The 19,813-nt window shown below is 47.2% G+C and overlaps 1 protein-coding gene across 1 annotated transcript in view; it reads right to left on the reverse strand.

The window, feature by feature from the left end:
• Positions 1-3,652: 3,652 nt before the first annotated feature.
• Positions 3,653-19,813, reverse strand: part of GLRA1 (glycine receptor alpha 1) — an 84,266-nt gene continuing 68,105 nt past the window's right edge. Inside the window, exons 4-9 of the mRNA XM_075009675.1 lie at positions 18,127-18,209; positions 16,630-16,767; positions 15,247-15,461; positions 13,692-13,838; positions 10,405-10,420; positions 3,653-3,933 (exon numbers count right to left, since the gene is read on the reverse strand). Coding sequence (XP_074865776.1) covers positions 3,653-3,933; positions 10,405-10,420; positions 13,692-13,838; positions 15,247-15,461; positions 16,630-16,767; positions 18,127-18,209 — 880 coding nt within the window. The remainder of the gene's footprint in view (positions 3,934-10,404; positions 10,421-13,691; positions 13,839-15,246; positions 15,462-16,629; positions 16,768-18,126; positions 18,210-19,813) is intronic.

Raw genomic sequence — 19,813 nt, forward strand, 5'->3', positions numbered from 1 at the left:
TTTGGCACCATAGTATTGGATCTAGAATTCTGTTACCTATTTCTCCCACTTTGCCCCCCAGCCTACAAGGTGCACCATGGGAGCAGATCTACCTGGAGACTTATTGAAGTCAGTGGGGCTCCAGGCAGGTACAGCCATCTGTCTGCAGTCAGAATGTTTCAGGGTCAGGACCAATGTCTCCTATTCTCTTCCAACATTCCAAACTACACAGGACTGGAGATGACAAGTGAATTTGAATGGAAACTTTGGCCAGGGATTCAGATCTGGATCTGAACTTCTCAAACATTTCCAGGTTGGTTTTACTCAGAGCCCTTCTCTAAGCTGGATCAAGATTCAGTTACTCAGAAACACATTTTCCTGGCTCTTGTCTGACCTGGGTCTGATTTTGGTTCCAGCCCCAACCCACCTCCAATCATGGCCTGTCCATGGAATGAAGTGAAAAAGGCAAAGTAGGATGTGACAAAGTCCCAGCAAAAGATACGACAAAGTAAGCTGGAGATTCCATAGGCCTGTATATGGAGCCATGTGATTTATTAACCATAGTGCTTTTTTGTTTTTAAAAAAAGAAAAGGAGATGGTACTCAGCTGGCTCCCCTCTCCCACACCAGCCAATCCCGTAGCTGGGGCTGCCAAGATGCCAATACTCAGTACCAGCAAGTACCCTTCAAAAAAGCACTGGTTAACCATTTAATGACCACTACTTATAAGCGCTCAGCTGTCACAATTTATCAGGAGAAAGAAATCTTCCTGTGGAAGGTTAATAACTGACCTCTACAGGAGTTCCCTTGAACTCAGAGTAGTTGAAACTGAGATGAGCATAGCCCAGGCCAGGGCCGTGAATAGAATTTAGAACGGGCAGGTAGAAATCATTATTTCATGGTCAGGATCTATTTTTCTCTCTGTTCCTCAAAGGGAGGAAGTAGGGACCTGGGCAGGGTTAGCTGCAGAGTCTGGCCTGGTGTCAGACAGGTAGGAAATTCCCTCAATCTGCTCAGTCACGTTAGGTCAACTCCTGACAAGCTGTTGGGAGCAATCCCCCAGCGCAATGGGTGATTTATGTCACAGAGGGTTCAATCATTCAACATGTGAACTCCAGCCAGGAGCTTGCTAGGTCCCCTGTCAAGCCTCAAAGTCCTCTTCGGCTTCATCATCAGCTGTGCCTGACTGTTTTGTATTTCAGTGGCTTCTCCCTGCCTGCTTGGGAACACTCTGTTACCCAGCAACAGCAGAACAGAATCCTCCAGGTACCAGATTTCTGCTGCCAGAGTGCCAGGAGGAAGGGGCTGAGTGGGTGGTGTTTCACTCCTCATCCCCACCCCAGAAGTGACAACCAGCCAAGTGGCACCTCTTGCCTAGCTACTGCATTTTGCCCTATTCTGTGCAACGGATGCCCTTTTTTGGCCTTTTGGCCTTCTATTTTTAAATAAAGTGCCTTCAGTGCTGGTGAAAGGAACTGGCCCAGGCAGCCCTGCAGACTCGTCTGCCTGCAGAGCAGACAGCCATGTGCAGCTTTCCCCACCCTCATCCCTCTACTTCCTTGCCAATGTGCACCTGGCCTGCGCTAGCCTGGCATTCAGCCTCTGCTGTCTGCTCTAAGGCTGGCAGTTGTGATGCTGGCTTGTGGCCTGGGAGCTGAATGGATGTCACCTGGTCCTCTTTCCCACTCTCCCATCAGATGACGGGCTGCGACTGGCCTGGGTCAGATCTGAGCCGGTATCCAAGGCGACAATCTCTCTGATCCATCCCCAGTCCTATAGGCCTCTCTTAGAGGAGCTGGAGTTTTGCGCTGAATTGCCTTGTATCACATGCACAGCTGCCCCTCCTGAAATGAAATGCCTCCCTCCTGCTTGAATAAAAGTGGATCAGTCCTGCCTCAGGCTAGTTGCTACCAGCTGCCAACAGGCAACTCCTCAGCATGTGTGTTGGGAGGTAGCCAAGGCATCACTCATAATGGCTCATTGATCTAGTGGTATGTTTATTGTTTAGGGTGCAAAAGGGGCCTGGGTTCGATTCCTAGATAGCAAGCAAGACCTGGGCCATGTGCTTCAGTGTCAACTGATTGTCTCTTGCTTGCTGCTTCTCTTGTCATGGAACTCACTAAAGTGGACAAATAATAATAAAGCTAACAAAAAAATCCAGCCATGGCTGCTTGGTGGGCTGACTGCCGGATCAAAGAGGGCCCTGAAGACAGGGAGAGGGGACAGCATCTGCATGGGTGCCCCAAGACTGTCTTGGAGATGCCAGCAGCAGACCAGTATAAAGTGCCCGGCCCTAACACTGACATTGCACCAGCTGGTCTGCAGGGCAGCCCGAATCTGCTAGCGTTCCCATCCCCTCTTTGGATGCCTGCCACCCCCACCACACAGAAACATTCATGTGTTTTCTCCTTATCAGCTTGGCTTCCTCAGGGCAGGGACTAGCTCCTGCCACAATGTGCCAAGCGACAGAGAGAAAATAAACCTACTTACTCTTTCCCAAGAGGTCAAAGCTAAACTCAGCACTAAAAAATTACAAAAATATAGTTGGGCCATCAACCCAGCTTCAAAATTATTACAGCTATGCAATGCCAAAAAATAACGACCATACTCTGTGTATAGTCACCACATCCTCCAGCCCCGCCTTCACCAATACCAATTGATTGCACTTCTTTCTCAGTCTTCTTCCTCACTAGGAGGTGTGCCGCACTAGAGTGCCTGTTTTTTTTTTTAAAGCTCTATTGAAACACAATTGCTCTTTGTTTTTCCCCATCCTCCCCACCCTCCCTCCCAAACAAAAAGGGCACAAATATGTTGAATCACAAATGCTGATGAAAAACAATCATCTCGTTACTAGTGCAATGGGTAATATTCAGCCTCATGAGACTGACATCCTTTTGGTTGGCCCAAAAGGGAAGCATATCCTTGACCCTCTCTAAAGTTCTCGTGCTTTTAGATTTTTCATTGGGTCAGTCTTTGAAGAGGATGGGAACTCTATTGGCTTTAGCTGAAAGACACAACATATTTGATTTTTTTTTTTTTCAAATCCTTGGCCAAAAGAATAACCCAGAGCCTCTTCCTTAAAGTTTCCCTGTTCCAGCTCACCTTGAAAATGCAGGTACCAAACCTAGGGAAGCATTAATGACATTTTTGAGTGCATATGTGTGTGTGGGGGGGGTGTCGGCGAGGGTGGTGATATTTTTGCGTGCTTGGCTAGAAACTGGTATGGCCTTCATATAGCAAAAGTCGGGTTTAAGCATAATTGCAATCTCTTCTGCACATGGAATCATGAATCATTCCAGTGGCTTTAGAATTTAAGCTGTTAATAGGCTAAAAAACGAATTTTTTTTTGCATTATAAGTAAGCATGAATATATATTTAATATATTACACTGCTTGGATTGCAGCTGTTGCAATCTGACCCTTCCTATGCTGTAAAACACCTAGCCCCTGGCAATCCCCCACTTCAAGTTTTGGAAACTTCCTTCTCCCCCAACCCTCCCCGGTAATCCTCAGTTTGTATATTTAAAAGACCTCCCCCCTTCCCCATTTATTTTTAAAGTAGATATTGCCACATTCTTAAATTCATGCATCGCTGCATTGCTATTGCACATGTGTATAGAGGATTTCTTTCTCCCCTTCTCATCCCATTTGGCTCTCCTCTCTGGACAGCCCTGCTCACTGGTTGTGCACATCCTCCCGGCGGACGATCTTGTAGATAATCCAGTAGAAAATGTTGAAGATGAGGAAAGCCATGGGGAAGCCGATGCGCGAGATCTTGTCGATCTTCTTAGCTCGCTGGATGAAGAGCTTGCGCATCTCCTCGGGAGACCTGCATGGAGCTGGGACCGGGTTGGCTGTGTTGTTGTTGTTGGCGCCTTTGACCGCGAGGCCATCTTTGGCTTGCAGGCAGGCGGGGCCCATCCCATAGGCAGAGAAGTTGAACCTGCCTTCTCCAGCTTCGTCCTCCTGAAACAGATTCATCATAGGGCTCTACTTAAAATAAGATAGAGACATTGCACCCTTGCTATAAGGCTCTCCACTGGTGGACACGGCTCCCTGGATGCATTGGACAAGCCTTTGCCTTAGAAGATCAGCCTTATAGAGGGGTGCGCACCATACAATGCACAGATGCAAAGCAGGGGATCCAGCTGTGGTTGGAAAGTGGGATTGCCATCTCTTTCTGTATGGCCAGTTACTGGGTTTTTGGTGCGTGGTTCCCCTCCCCACTCATCCCCTGTTTTGCTTCTGCCCATCCTCCCTCCCAGCTCAGACCTTCTTTTTTGGCTTGCCCAGAAGGAGTGGGCTCCATGTAACTCCGCTAGTGAGAGCTGCAGCATGAGAGTGCGTATGGAGTTACATGGACTTGGCAGTGTTAAGGGCCGCCCATGAAAAGATCTCTGCAGGTGTTGTGGAGTTAGCAAGGACCCACCTTCCCTTTCCTTATCTGGTCACTTGAGCCTCATCACGGCCCAGATTCATTCTCTCTCAGGAAATATTTCAACATTGTTCCAGCTCCTTCCCATGTAAGGAAGCATCCATCTCACCTGCATTCAGTAGTGCACTAACACTTAGATCTAGGTGACTTCCTCACTCAAGAATCTGGGCCAACCAGGCCAACACCTAAATAACACTACAGTAAACCTAAAAGTTACGGGGAGAGATTGTGTTCTTGCAACCCCAGCATAACTCAAATTTTCATGCAAACTGGGGGGAAGAAGGAGCCAGGCTGCCGCTTAGTTCCCAGCTCCCCTCCTCTTGCAGGACGAGGAAACTGACCAGCCCTGGTGGGCTGGTTAGCTTCTTGGCTGCTTCTCCCTGACTTCGTCCAGTGGTGCGACTGTCATCCTGAGAGCCACGCCACTGGAGGAAGGCAAGGGGAAGGGGCCACAGAGCAGCTTCAAGCTGCGTGTAACTTGCGTTAAACTGAGTTATGTGCAACTTGAAGCTGCATGTTTGGAGGGTTTATTGTAATGAATCCTTTCAGATCAGTCCTTTTTCCTGAGCATCTCAGAGTACTTTACATTGGAAGATATTGACCCCCATGTTACAGGTGGGGAAATTGAGGCCCCAAGAAGAACAATGACTTCCCTAAGGTAATACAGTGAATCAGTTAATGAGTTAAGAATAGAAATCTAAGTCTCTTGAGGTCTGGTGGCGCACTAACCACTAGACAAAACTGCTAATTAAGTGCTGTCATGCTCAAAATCCCAAATCAGCCTGCAAATCTCAGTAACCGCTGCTCTAAATCTCTGAACAAATGTGGCCGTTCCTGCGAGAGTTTTTGAGGGGTTTAATCTATGAAAGTGCAGTGATGTGGCGCCAGTTCCTCCCTCCCTCTTCCTGACCCATCATTCCTTCTTTGCAGAGTGTCTTTTATGGCTGGCCCCTCACTGGGGCATGTAGCTGCATAGCATGGGTGAATTACACTCTGACAGCTGGGAAACTACAAAGTAGAGCCAAGCGCGCATTAGCCAATCTGAGTCACAAGTCAAACAAAGCCTAGCTTTTGTTTTTCAGACAAGCTTAGCAAGCTGGCAAGATGTCCCATGTCCTCACAGGCTGCACCTATGCCTGGTCCCTAGCTGGGTTACTTCTGTTGGCCCTTGCCAACATCTCTGCTTCTCGTCCTGGTGGTGTGTATTTATATGGCTTCACTTGTGGTAGTATTGGAATGTCTCACACCTAGTTATCACAGATGGGGAATGTAGACACGCAGCAGCTTGCGCAAAGCATTAACCCCTCTCCACCAAGTCCTGGGCTTGCACTGTAACCACTGGCCCACCCTTCCTGTTTGGTCTCCAGGCTATGTTCTCTGCAGCATGCCTGGATACTCAAGGCCAAGAGACCTGGATAGTGTCTGTCGTGCTATCCCAATGGGCCCTTCTCTAACTCTGTATTGCTCTCTGCGGTGGTACTAGAGATTTCTCAGAGGCTCCAAAGCTCCTGAATGTCTGGCACTGAGAGGAGCAGAGAAACTACCTCAGTCTATACATGTTGTTCCCAGCCTGAGGAGTCAAAGGAAGAAAACTTTCCTACTGCCTGCCCCCAGTATTGATTCAAATTGCTGTGGGCTGGAGGTGGAAGAATAGCAAGGCAACACAAGGAAGGACTGAATCTGGGAGACAGCAGCAGCAATTTGCCCAAGGCAGAGCTGTTGCAGGGGTAACCCTCCATGAAACAGTCCAACTATAAGCAGAGCCCTCTAAAATCCCCATGTGCTACCCTTTTGAGCACTGCCAGGCCTGCCTAACATTAACCCTAATTAGACCCGAGTGAAAAGGAAGTTAATAGATCATGGAATTATTATTTCTACCATTATAGTATCAAACAAACTCTAATCGGTTTACTCAGCAGATTTAGATTACGGAGACACTGGGAAACTGGTTTGTTAGCCCCTAAGTGGGTTTTGCTCTTTGAATTTGTGTGAGAGATAAGGCCTCAGCAGCTGGCTTTGAGCAGAAGCAGGAGTGACTGACTTCCACTGTGTTGAGGCCACTTTTAACCTCTGCGTGACCTGGTGCCTCTCAAGTCAGAGGCTGCATCTCCACTCTGAGATAAATTTTAATTTTTTAATATTAATTTTTGTAATTCTGGAATGTATAAGTTTGAATTTGACCATCCTCACCTCTGCACGTGCTCCTCACAAAGTCGCCTTATTGCTCCCGCACTCAACTGGCAAACATTGACTGTTGCAGTAGTGCATTGTGGGAACCTAGCCTACAGTTCCCTCATCCCCGTAACATTCTGGGTATGCTCACTGGTCTTTGACACCATCTTCCCACACTACATTTTCCTCATCCTCCTCCCATGGTAAGCAAACATCCATTTTTCCCATTGGAAGGAAGGACAAGTAGGGCGGCCACAGAGATGGCAAAAAAGTTTACAGAAATGTCTTTGTTCTGTAGCTGAATTCTCAACCGGCCAGCCACTACGTGTCCCCCCTCCTGTGATTGCACTCGATCCCTGAAAATAATACAGGGACCCTGACTGTATTCTCAAAGTTAGAAGAAAGAGGATAAAAAAATGAGGAAAAATTTCTATTTTTCTTCCCTCTTCATTACACAGACATTACCAACATGGCTGATGGCAGTGAAAGATCCCTGAAGAGCTTGAAAAATGAGAAGACAGGAAAGTTTTTCAAAAAAGAGAGTTACTGAGGGGAGACTCTTTAGCCTTCTGGTGCACTCGGAGGCTTCCGTGCAATGGCTGTGTTCTCAACTGGCCATCCATTGAGCGTCCCCCTTCCCATTACTGCATGTGGTCCCTGACAATAATACAGGGGCCTGGACTGTATTCTCAAAGTTAGAAGAAAGGGGATAGAAATGTCTAGGAAAAAAGATTTTCAACTTTCCCCTTCACGACACAGATATTGCCAACACAGGTAATGGCAGTGACATTTCATATACTGAACTTAAAATGCAAACAGGAATCTCAACTGGCACCCCACTCATTTTTCTGAGGGGGTCAAAACATGAAGACAGATCAGAGCTGTTAGCAAAAAGATTTTATAACCTAAATATCAAATGGGCAGGTGTCTGCCATGGACAGCAAGCTCCTGGAAATATTTTTGGGGGAGTTTGACGGGGGGGCTGCTGTGGTCTGCAGCTGCAGAGCCGCTTGGAATGCTGAAGTAGCTGAAGTGGACCCCCGACTACATTAGCCACCAGGGGAGACTTCCTCCTGGTGACAGCAATCCCCGGAGTATCTTTCCCACCCTTAGAGCCCTAAACGTGCGCAGGCTAAGACATGGTGCTTCCTGGCAGCATGGTCAGCACTGAATGGCAGGGACATCCTTTTATTGGGTTGGGGGCTACTCATGTGAGTGGCTGAACAAGGGAAAGACCCCCGACTGCGTGGCACCTGTGGGGGACAAACGTAAACCACTGAGAAGAACCTTCTCAGCGTCTTATGCAAGAATGACCCCCACAATATCCTTGTTGCTGCATGGTGCAGCGGGGCAGAAGCTAGTGCCAGGCAGCGCAAAAAAATACCAAGTGTAGAGACAAAACCACGAACTCTATGCTGGGGCTATTTGAATGGGTAGATGTGCTCACAGCGCTAATAGCAAAGAAATAGACATTTGTCATGTTCTCATACAAAGATGACCCCACAGCCACAGGCTTCTGGGTCCCCATTTGAAAGTCACGGTCTTCCCATTACCTACTTTTGGTGCATCTGGAGAGGAGCGGCCAGAGCAGAGCACTGATGGGCATTGTGGGATATATACAGGACACCTCTGGAGGCTAATAAATTTGAATTTAAGATGTGGCACTTCCACACTGGCCTTTAATTTAACTTCTGAATTCGAGCTTGACGCTACATCCGTCAGGTAACGGTGATAGTGTAATCTCAATATTAGTGCTCCCAAAATGGATCTAATGGTATTTACAGTGAAGACAATCTCGTGGTAATATCGCGCTACCTGCCTTAAATTCAAATTCATCTTGTAGTGTAGATGCAGAGAGTTTCTCTGAGCCAGCCCCTTTGTGTTCTCCTTTGCTGCAGAGGGGCGATTGACTCCTATTGTCGCCAGCAGGTGGCAGGGTACCAAAGCAAGCTTCTAGTTGGATTTGCAGGTGAGGCAGCTATCAGGTACCTGGTGAGCTAAAGGTGTGGGCCCCATGCTACATCATCTCAGTGAGGAGTGAATTGGAAATCTCAGTACAATTAGCACACAGTAGGAGCACTGTGTGCCTGACTTTCAGAGGTGCTGAGAACGCAGAGCCAGTCTTCATTTTGGATTCCTGACTGCCACCAGCATTAAAGGTGTATCAGGCAGGTATATAGACTCTCTCTCTCTCTCTCTCTCTCTCAAACAATTTTGAACAGCATTCACTGGAGCTTTAACACTTTTTTTCTCCTTATGAATCCTTCATGGGCCAGTCTTGATTATCTGTGAATTGATTCTTGATGTGTGAGCACCATGTTTCCAAGTCCAGCTCAAACAAATGTGCTGTTTTCATTCACTACAATGACTTTCCCAGAATGAGAATGGCAACAGCCGGAATCCAACCCCCAAAATGACCGAGCTGCCATTAGTCAGTTCAGTCTCCAACCCATCTTCGAAGGCAAATGATGGGCTGCTCTGCGAGACCAGGCTGTCCTAGACCATGAAGTGGGCACTAACTAGGCATGGTCATCACAGTTTTAAAAGTTGCATAGCCCATAGTGTATATTTACCAGTAGGGGCTCAGTCTGTGGCAGTGGCCGCAAACTTTTCAGAGTTGAGTCTCCACCCCGGAGTGGGGGTAGAGGTACGGCTGGGGGTAGGGGTAGGGCTAGGGCTGGGAAGAGAGTCTCAGCCAAGGGCTGAGGTGGGGGTGGGACAGCGGCTGAGGGCAGTGCTGGGACCAGGGCTGAACCAAGGTCGGGGGGCCAAGGGCTGAGGTCGCAGGGCTGGAGCAGAGCTGGGAGTGGGCGGGGACTGGGTGGCACCCTCTCCCAGCCTCTTGTGGGGTTTGGCTCTGGTCTATGTGTTCATGAGTTGTTGCCTTTGGCTATTTGCTGTTCTTTATTTGTGTGGTGATATTGGTTCTGCGCCGTGATTGGGATTTAAAAACAAGGGTATTGGAACTGGCAAATAATGAACTAGAAACATTGTGAATTCCTGTGGGAATAACCATTTGTCACCTTTTGACTCCTGAATAAAGAATACTATGGATCCATAACTCGGAGGAAAGCAACAGCAGTCTGTTAATTCTGAAGGATATTTAACAGCAGCGAAGGGTCCTGTGGCACCTTATAGACTAACAGAAAAGTTCTGAACATGAGCTTTCGTGAGCACAGACTCACTTCATCAGATGCTCATCTGATGAAGTGAGTCTGTGCTCATGAAAGCTCATTCTCAAAACTTTTCTGTTAGTCTATAAGGTGCCACAGGACCCTTCGTTGCTGTTAACAGGTCCAGACTAACATGGCTACCCCTCCAATACTTGAAGGATATTTGTGACTTGGTTTTCACTGTATTTGGCTGATGCAAGCACCTGCATTCTCTCCCTCCCTCCCTCACACACACACACACACACGCTCACTGAATTTTACAAAGTGCATCCCTATGTAAAGTGTGAAATTGCAAATAGTAATGGAACAAATGTGTCCTTTATACATTGATTGAGCCAACTTCTCTATCTGCTGCTGGCCTTGATTTACACTTGTGCAAATGCACAGATGACTGCTTACACAGTTAGAAACCTCCCTCCATCCAATTTGCACACACTCTTTAGAGAAGGAGGGCTTGACAACTCGATTTGCAGGCAGAGATGCTTTTCTGCAGGTACAAAACAATGGACTAGGCATTTTTCGTGACGGAACATCACGACTGAAAACTTAGACTGTTTACTCATTAATTTTATATGTAATGGACTAGATATTCAACCCTTTGTGCGGTGAATTTTGCCTTTTAGCTCCTGTGCAAGGACTCTGCAGACTTACGTCTTCCCTCTCCTTGTACGGCGAACAGCTTTATAGGACTAGTTGAGCCTCACACACTTGTGCAAGCATCTGCATGTATTCTGACTTGAGGGGTACAAATGAAATTTGGAGAGAAATTTTTGGTGGGCAAGTGCCCTTACAGCGGGGGAAGTCTAGCCAAGTTAGGTCTGCCACTAAGTAAAATGAAAGTCAACATGAATAGAATATAGCCTGTGTGTCTAGAGTCCCCTATGTTCGTACATCATTGAAGCACCTTGAAGTATGTTGTCCTCCTGTGAGGGGCACAGGGATCTGAAGGGGAAGTAAGGGGGCTGGCAAATTTTGACAGGCTGCAGTCCCCATCAGCCCATCTAATTGCTGCTTCAGTGCTGCCCTTTTTAAACACATTTCATTCAGCCTGACGTTGTCAGTGCTAAGACGCGAGAGATGAGAACATTCTGGGACGCCGGGATAGAGCAGTCATATTCTCCAGCAGCTGTACAAGGTGATCTGAATATATGCAATCACCTGTGAGTTTTAATGAGCGTGCCACCCTCGCTTACTGGGAGTGGTTTTCTCTTATGCTTGGTTCCAATTAAAGTTGTAGTGAGAAGATGCAGGGTGCAGATGATGCAGAGCAGCCTCGTGTTTGGCTGAATATCTCTGGCAAATGGATATTTTAAAATGATTTAACTGGAGTTCTTATTATTAGTTTGTGCAGAGGACGGTAAAGTGAGCTGCATTGCAGTGGCAGGGCTCAGTAGCAAGGGATGCTTGAATCTGGTCTAGGAGGTAAAAGCACCATCAGGCTTTCATATTGGATGGCTGCAGCTCAGGCATATTATGCAGGCAGTTCTCGCTCTCAGAACTGGAATGTGCCTGTTTTGTCTAAATGACATGGCCAGATGACGCACAGAGTTAATGGGAGTTCTGCCGCTGGTTTCCATGGCCCATAGAACGGTTGTCTTTGTGCATTTATTCGGCATTTTTCATCCAGAGATCTGAAAATGCTTTACAAAAGGGACCAAGTATTTTCACCTCTTTCTGCAGATGGTGCAATAGAACCACAGGGAGGGAAACTGCTTGTCTAGAAGTTACAGAGCTGTGAGCAGAGCCCAGGTCTCCTGACATTTTATCCACTAGCTCATGCTGCCTCTTGCAGCTGGGGAAATTTCTCTGGCATGCGTGGAACCATTGTGCAGCTAGCAGTCCAATTTCTTTATGGTTTGATTATCTGGGGATGATTCTTAGTAATAAATTAACTCTGTTGGTCTAAGCCAGTGATTTAGGTGCGGTGCTAAAAATCCACTGCTGCTCAGTGGGTCATCCTTGCTAATTAAGTTGACAGTGGTGGTGCAGCCTTGTGAATCCCAGGGAATGAGAGAGACAAAGTTGGTGAGGTCATGTCTTTGGTAAGAAGCAACCTACACAAAGCTGCACCTGAAGAAGAGCTCTGTGTAGCTCAACAGCTTGTCCACCACCAGCAGAAGTTGGTCCAATGAAAGCCATCACCTCACCCATCTTTTCTTTCAGTATAATTGAGGGCACTTTTACAAGGGCCTCTTAGAGGGGAATCCCTGAGTGATGGTCTCCACTCCTTCCACTTAGCAGAGTGGGAAAGCCCTAACATGCAGCTGGGAATTCCCTTTGTAGAGGGGAATCCCTGGGTGATGTCAACCTCCTACAGTCAGCTGACTGCCATGCTGTCCTCCTCCCTGGTGGGGGCTGTACAGTGAGTGCTGAGTGGGTGGTTGCAGAAAATGATGCACTCTGCAGATACTGGCCTGCCTGAGTGGCCCCTAGGGAGCTTGTTCCAGGCAAAACAAATTAGAGCAGCCCTGAGCCAAATCATCCCCCAGCCCAGTGGAGATGGAAAGTGGTAGAAAGGCAGATTTGCCTTACTTTTTCCTAGCAGGCCTATAACTGTGCAAAATCCCAGCTGTTTCCAAACTAGGGATTAGCATGTGTTATGGAATGGAGTTACCAACCAACCAATAATAAACCACTAGGCACCAACCCTTACAGCAGTCCTGGGGCATGGAAACAGCTGCCCTTCCCAGAAAGTTCATATGGAAAAGAGAAGGTGAACACTGTTATGCTGACTGCTAGGGATGATGCATGTAAAGTTCTTTGACATATTTCTTGAATGAGATGGGTCACCAATGGCACAATAGCCACTATGCTTTTCTCATGCACTTGTGAAGTTCATCACCATGAAATCCTACAGGTTACATGAATACACCGATCTGGGGAGAGATTGATGCTCACCCATAATGTGAGAGCTGGCTTTGATGGGCATTGCTTGCTTATTAATGGCCATAGTGAGTCAAGCAATCAATTATTACAGTCCACATTGTTCTCGACACTGACATACACTGGGCCGAGTCACAGAGGTGAGAGCTGGCTTGATTTTTGTCTCTTTCATTTGCGCACCTGTAATCAATTTTCTCTGCAAATACTCACTTCCTCCCTAGGACCTTATAACCTACTGTTGAGATGTTCTCTCTCAAGAGAAGCCAGACACCTGCTATGTAGGAGATGACTGTCATCTGCTTATTGAGCTCAGCTTCTTTAGCATCTATTTATCTCTGCAGCTAGAACCAGCCTGAGATAACTATTGATATTCCTCCACCTCTAATTATATCTACTTTTATGGCTCTCTGTCTAGTTCATTCTGTGGTGTAGCATCACTGATGCTACCAATGTCCATGTGCAGACTGCAGATTTCTACCCAATGCATGCATGCTTTGGTGGGTTTCAATCATGGGCAACATGCATGAAGCTGAGCTAAGGACATTTTGAGGGGTTTTTTTAAAAGGCTATTTTAGAGAGAAGCATCACAGAAAATGCAAGCAGCAGATGCTTTGGAACATAGTAAGGTGGCAGATACAAGGAATGTGTCACTTACCTCCAGGCTATGGTGAACTGCCTCACTAGGTTATGCTTTTCCCATATAGAACCCCTCTACCCCCATGCCAAATGTGAAAATAAGCAGCATTCCCAATCTCTGTGGAAGTCATTGTTGGGAAAACTGTCTTTTCATCCACAAATCTCTGAACAGGCATCATAAAAATATAAAGGAATTTGGTACACCCAGGGGGAAAGCTGAGTGTTGGAGGAGAACCCAGAAGCAGCTGAGCTGTCCGTGTGTTCTGACACTTGCCCCTCTTACTGTCTCACCCTATAGAAAGGACTTCATCAAGTTCCACATGCTAGCTCCAGCTGGCCATGTGAGTGACCCTTGGGGGTTCTAAAGGGTGGAAACTCCTTGGTCCAGCTGTGTTCTGCAGGATTTGTGCATTACCTTATGGTGCCTCCTCTTCCTTCTGAATCTGAGCAGCTCCTTGTGCTGCCGGGACACAAAATTGACAGCGGCATACTCCAGAAGAGCTGAGAACACAAACAGCAAGCACACAGCCATCCAGATGTCTATGGCCTTAACGTAGGACACCTGTGGGTTAGAGAAGGAGAATGTGAAACCTTGTTCCTGGGCCCGCCATTTTTCTTGCTATTCCTCCAAACTCTTGGGAAAGTGATGATGAAACAATCAAGGCAACCATGACATACTCAGCACACGCTCGTAGATATTAAAACCTCTTTTACCAAGTGCGGGAATGTGATCCAGCACCCTGATGTTAATCCTTGTTCCCGTTTGAAAGCAATCCCTCATGTGAAGTTCTCCAAAATATAAACACTAAGGGTTGTATAGGAGAAAGAGAGCACATATGGAACAGGAAGAAACTTGAATTTCAATTGTTCTCCATGTCCATTGAATGAATGGGCTTAATCTTCAGCAAAAGATGTGGAGAAATTGGAAAGGGTCCAGAAAAGAGCAACAAGAATCTAGAGAACATGACCTATGAAGAAAGGCTGAAAGAACTGGGCTTGTTTAGTTTGGAAAAAAGAAGATCAAGTGGGGACATGATAGTGGTTTTCAGGTATCTAAAAGGGTGTCATAAGGAGGAGGGAGAAAACTTGTTCTTTTTGGCCTCTGAGGATAGAACAAGAACAAGGATAGCATGTGGACTTAAACTGCAGCAAGGGAGGTTTAGGTTGGACATTAGGAAGAAGTTCCTAACTGTCAGGGTGGTCAAACACTGGAATAAATTGCCTAGGGAGATTGTGGAATCTCCATCTCTGGAGATATTTAAGAACAGGTTAGATAAATGTCTGTCAGGGATGGACTAGACAGTACTTGGTCCTGCCATGAGGGCAGGGGGCTGGACTCGATGACCTCTCAAGGTTCCTTCCAGTCCTAGTATTCTATGATTCTATAAAAATAGATTTAGGTTAGCTATCAGGAAAAGCTTTCTAATTATAGCATTAGTTAGGCACTGGAATCCCATCTTTGGAGGCTTTTCAGGACAGATTGGACAAACATTCTTCAGGGATGGTATAAATTGTCTTGGTCCCCACCTCTGTCCAGAGAGCTGGACTGGATGACCTATGAGGTCCCTTCCAGCCCCACAGTGCTGTGATTCTGTGACTGTAGCTTAGTGAGCTGGTCTGAGCATTAGTATTGAACGTTGGAGATACAGTGAGTCTATGGATTAAGATACCATGCAGATTAAGCATTTTGCGGCACTTGGGGTCTGGTTGCAGAACGCATGTCTCTGGCTTAGAATGCTGCCCTCAACTGGAGAGTTATTGCTAGTGTAACTCAGTGCAGCTCAGCTTCAACTTGTGTTGAAGGCCGGACTGGCTCTGGGTCACCCACAGAATGGGGAGCACACACAGGGAGTGAAAAGCCCTCCTGCAAGTTTGTGGATTGGATTTCTGGACATATTAGAAGCTCTAAGCCTAATTGTGCAATACACTGGTTTGAAGGAGTTTCTTCCAAGGGCCGGGGGGCTCCACACCTTGGGCAGTGATGCTCGGGAACCAGAGCTCTGGGTGGTCATAGTGAGCACAGTGGTGATGCCCAAGCCAACCCGGGCCGGCGCAGCGTCCATGTTGATCCAGAAGGAGATCCAAGACAGAATGACAATCAGAAGGCTGGGAATGTACATCTGGATCAGATAGTAGCCCATCTGTCGCTCCAGGTGGAAACGTGCTTCTATGCAGGTGAACTTGCCTAAGAATAATGTAAGTTAAATTAGAGGGTTACTGACTGGAGCGTGATAATCTCAAAGCATCCAACCTCATTGAACAATGGCTTCCTGCAGAGGGGGAATGTAGTAGGGCATTGCTGAGGATCACTGGTGCTCAAGGTGGGGTGGCGACAGAATTGAGAGCTTCTGGGCAAGGGGGAGACCCTGGCTCCACAATCCCAGAAGGGGCAGGGCTTCAGACAGAAGGGGCGGGGCTGGGGGTTAGTTTTGCCCTGCCAGTCTTTCTGCACTGCCCAGAGCATGCTACCCAGGGCTCGTGCAGCAATTTAAAGAGCACAGGGCTCTGTCCACCGCTGCACCTGCACTAGTGGTGGCAGCAGCCAGAGCCCTGCACCCTTCTGAATCACTGGGTCACTGCCCTCTTACATCATCCCTTCAGGGGGCCTGTGAGTGCTGGCACATGCATTAATAACATCAGCACGATTACATGACGAGACTCCCCTCTAACCGTTTTTTTAACTAAATGAAAGTGAAGTTCTGCTAATGAATGGTACCAGAGAAATAGCCCTGTAGGCTGAAGTTTCCTGTCAATGGCTGCACTAGACACAGCCTAGAAAGGAGCTTGGGGAGACAGCATGCATTAAATACCCCAGCAGATGTAGAAATCTCTGCTGGGTACAAGAAGGGTACACAGAAAACATAAGGCTTGTTAGCTTCTTCCTAGAAATACATCTGAGTGAAAATTATACAGGTTGAACCTCTCTAAACCAGCACTCACTGGTCTGGCAACATCCATTATCTGGCATGATTTTAGTGAGCCAGATGACCACTTATGGGTGTGGCCAAGTTTCCCGTGGTTCCATAAAGTTTGTTTCCAGCCACCCATCCTGGATTTCAGTGTTCTGTGCTGTTATTTAGCTCCAATATACCTTCTAAGAGCCCAGTAGCAGTGGAAGTGTTGGTAATGCTGCTCAACAATGTTGACCTCCCAAGGGTGCCAAACTAGAGAAGTTCAACCTGTATCTTCAGTAAGCCTTCAGACAATTTGTTCCCAAGCACATAATTGTTGTGCAATGCCACAGATGATGTGTGGCAAATATATAGGGACCACATCCCTACTGCGAGGAACTTGCAGACTAGAGGTGAATGGTACTGAGGATGGGTGACTGGTGGTGAGGCCCTGTTACTGACCTGTGTTGTAATGCTTGGTGCAGTATCGCAAATCTTTTTCTTCCTTCAGGATAAACTGAGGCAAGGTTAATCCTTCAGCAACCTGCACTGCTCCTTTCTCTTGCCATTCAAATATCAGATCATTCATTGTGTAGCCAACTACAGACAGGAGGGAATGCACAGGACACATGAGCAAGAAACCAATCTGAGCTGGATGCCAGCGGGGTGTGGTTATGGAGAAAGGAGAGGAGTCTTGCAGTAATGCAGGAAGTTAGATTGAATCTCCCAGGACAGGCTGGATTGCAGGGCTCTCCACTGGATTGCATAATGTTTTTGCTAAGGCATACCTGGTGATGAAAGCTGATATACGTGTTGTAGGGGGGCAGTGATGGTTATAATGTCACACGTTATTGGTTACAGTGGATTCCTGTACAGCAGGTCAGATTGCTGGCTTGGGCTAGTCTTTTAGCCACTTAGCTTGTCAGCCCCAGGCTCTTCTGCTGCATTAAGCTAATCATTGGCTTTCTTTCCTTTTAATTAAGGAAGCTCATAGGGCTTCCTGTAGGTGCAGGCACACATTGTAAGGGGTGAAAAGCCTTACTTGCAGCTTGGAGAACCTTCACGTCAATCCTGCAAAGCAAGAGTACAATACAAAGGGAGGGAACCAAGAGCTCCCCATTGAGGAGTACAGTAACACCTCACTTAAAATCATCCCTGTTAGCATTGCTTTGTTCTTCGTTTGCTGATCCATTAGAGAACATACTCGTTTAAAGTCATGCAATGCACCGTTAAAATGTTATTTGTTTCATGCTGCTCTGTCCACCCAGTGTTCCAGACTCATTGTTTCTGCAAATACAGACTAACACAGCTACCCCTCTGAGACATGTACATACTGTCTTTTGTCTGGAAAAGAAATTCCCTGGAACTTGACCCCTCCCCCCCATTGCATTAATTCTTATTGGGAAATGGGATTTGCTTAACATCATTTTGCTGACAGTAGGATTTTTCAGGAACATCACATTGTAGTTAAGTTACAGTACAGCTACTGCTTGAACCTGGCTCAAGCGAAGATTTGTCAGGTCATTTCACAGAGAGCAGAGAGCGTTCCCTGAGTGAGCACTAGCAGCAGAGATGAAAATGATACTGGCAAAACAAGCAGGATATCAGGGATTATGGTGACAGACAGGCTCACATTAGTGCAACATCTGGGCTCTAGGGTGAAAGATGCATGGAGGGGAGGCATGTGGATCCCAGATCTGGCCTCTGATCCCAGATTTAAGAGCAGCTGCAAATGGCCTTTGCCTTCACCAGAGGCTTCAGTAGTGTTTGGCAGAACCTAGTGCTGGGCAGGGAAAAGAGAGTGAGGAGAGGAGCCTGGAGACAAACACATGCCAGGCTGTGCTGTCCATCCTGGCTTTTACCTTGTTTTGTCTATCATAGTCAGAACCAGCAGAGAATTGCCAAGGCACAGAAGGAATATGGTGGTTATCTCTGGAGGGGAAACCCCTCCGGACTCACAGCTCTCCAGTTGCATGATGCACGTCTGCACGTCCATGGGGAAGTTCTTCAGATCCATGGGGCAAGCCAGGGTGAGTGTAATCCTGGGACAAAAAGACAGACAAGGGAATTCCAGACTCATTTTGAACACTGACAAGGAGTTGCATTACACCCGAACTGTTTGAGTGCCCCCTGTTGTGCACAGATAAGCCAGTCAGGTACCTGGGCAATGCCATCCCGACCAGTTTGACAGCATGGCCTGGATTATTTGCATCTCCTTAAATGTAATGTCAACTGTGATGCTGCAGTGCATCAGAAATATGGAGCACTTAGCTGGGAATGAAATCACAGGCCCGCCTTTTGCAAGTAACCTGCAGTGACAATGCCACTTCTTGGGTTGCATAGAGCAGAAGAATCCTACTCAAAACTGTCTTGCTGCATCAATATTTGTCATGCCCCAGGCTCTTCAGAACCATCTGGACCAGCCTGATTTAAGGGATCCACCAAACAGGAAAGCAATGCAGGGGTAGCCAACCAGTTAGAGACTAAGAGTCATGGAGACAGTACAAACAGCCACAGGTCTTGTCTGTCTGTCTCTATCTAACCATAAATATCTAGATAGATAAATAAAAATAAATATTTTAACATGGCTCGATGCCCTCCCCGCCCCAGAGCCAGGCACGTTCAGCCTCCCTGTTCTAACACAATTCCCCTTCCCTCCCTTCCCCCAGAGCCAGGCACCTCCAGCCTCCTTGTTCTAACACAATTCCCCTCCCCACCCTTCCCCCAGAGCCAGGCACCCCCAGTCCCCTGCTCTAACCCAGCTCTGTGCACCTCCACAATAACCAGGCATCCCCAGTCCCCCCACACTCCAATTTGATGCCAGCAACTAACCAGAGCCACAGTTGCAGCTGCCACCACACGCTTCTCTAACCAAGCACAGGGGCACATGGCTAGAGCAGCGGACAGCACTCCCGGTGTTCAGCTCCTAGGAGGAGTGGTATTTAGTGGCTCAGAGAGCTGTGGGTTGGCTAAGCCTCGTCTAGTACTAGCTGGAAAATGTCAGACAAAACATTTTCCTGTTGGAAAGAGCAGCTTTGTCCATATTGTTCTCTTTGGGGGAGGGGGAAATGATAGATCTCAGCGAAATTTTCTGTTGGGAAAATTGAAGCAAAATATTTTGGGTTGATTTTGACAGTGTCGCTTTTTATGTCTTCCTGAGACTTTGCAGTGCCTCCCTAGAATTGTAGTTTCAGGTCCCTCGTGCCCCATTCTCTCCTATAACCAGTGCCTACTGGTTGGACTCCATGTCCCATGGTGCACCAGCATGTTTCTCTGCCTTATGGTTCATGCTCATAAGGCTGGCCGCACTGGATCAGGCCAAAGGCTCATCAAGCCTGGTATCCTGAGTTCCAACAGTGCTCAATGGCAGGCTCCCCAGCGCAAATGAACAGAACAGGCAATCATCAAATGATCCATTGCCCACTCACAGCTTCCAAGAACCAGAGGCTAGGAACACTTCAGAGCATGGTTTTCAGACCCTGTCCTTCCTGGATAATAACCATTTTAGACCTATCCTCCATGAATGTCTCTACTTCTATTATTTTTTAACCCTGTCATAGTCTTGACCTTCACAACATCTTTTGGCCAGGAGTTCCACAGGTTGACTGTACGTTGTGTGAAGAACGTGCAAGAGGTAGTGCAATCG

This window comes from Carettochelys insculpta, chromosome 15, assembly GCF_033958435.1.
Source record: "Carettochelys insculpta isolate YL-2023 chromosome 15, ASM3395843v1, whole genome shotgun sequence".
Lineage (NCBI taxonomy): Eukaryota > Metazoa > Chordata > Testudines > Carettochelyidae > Carettochelys > Carettochelys insculpta.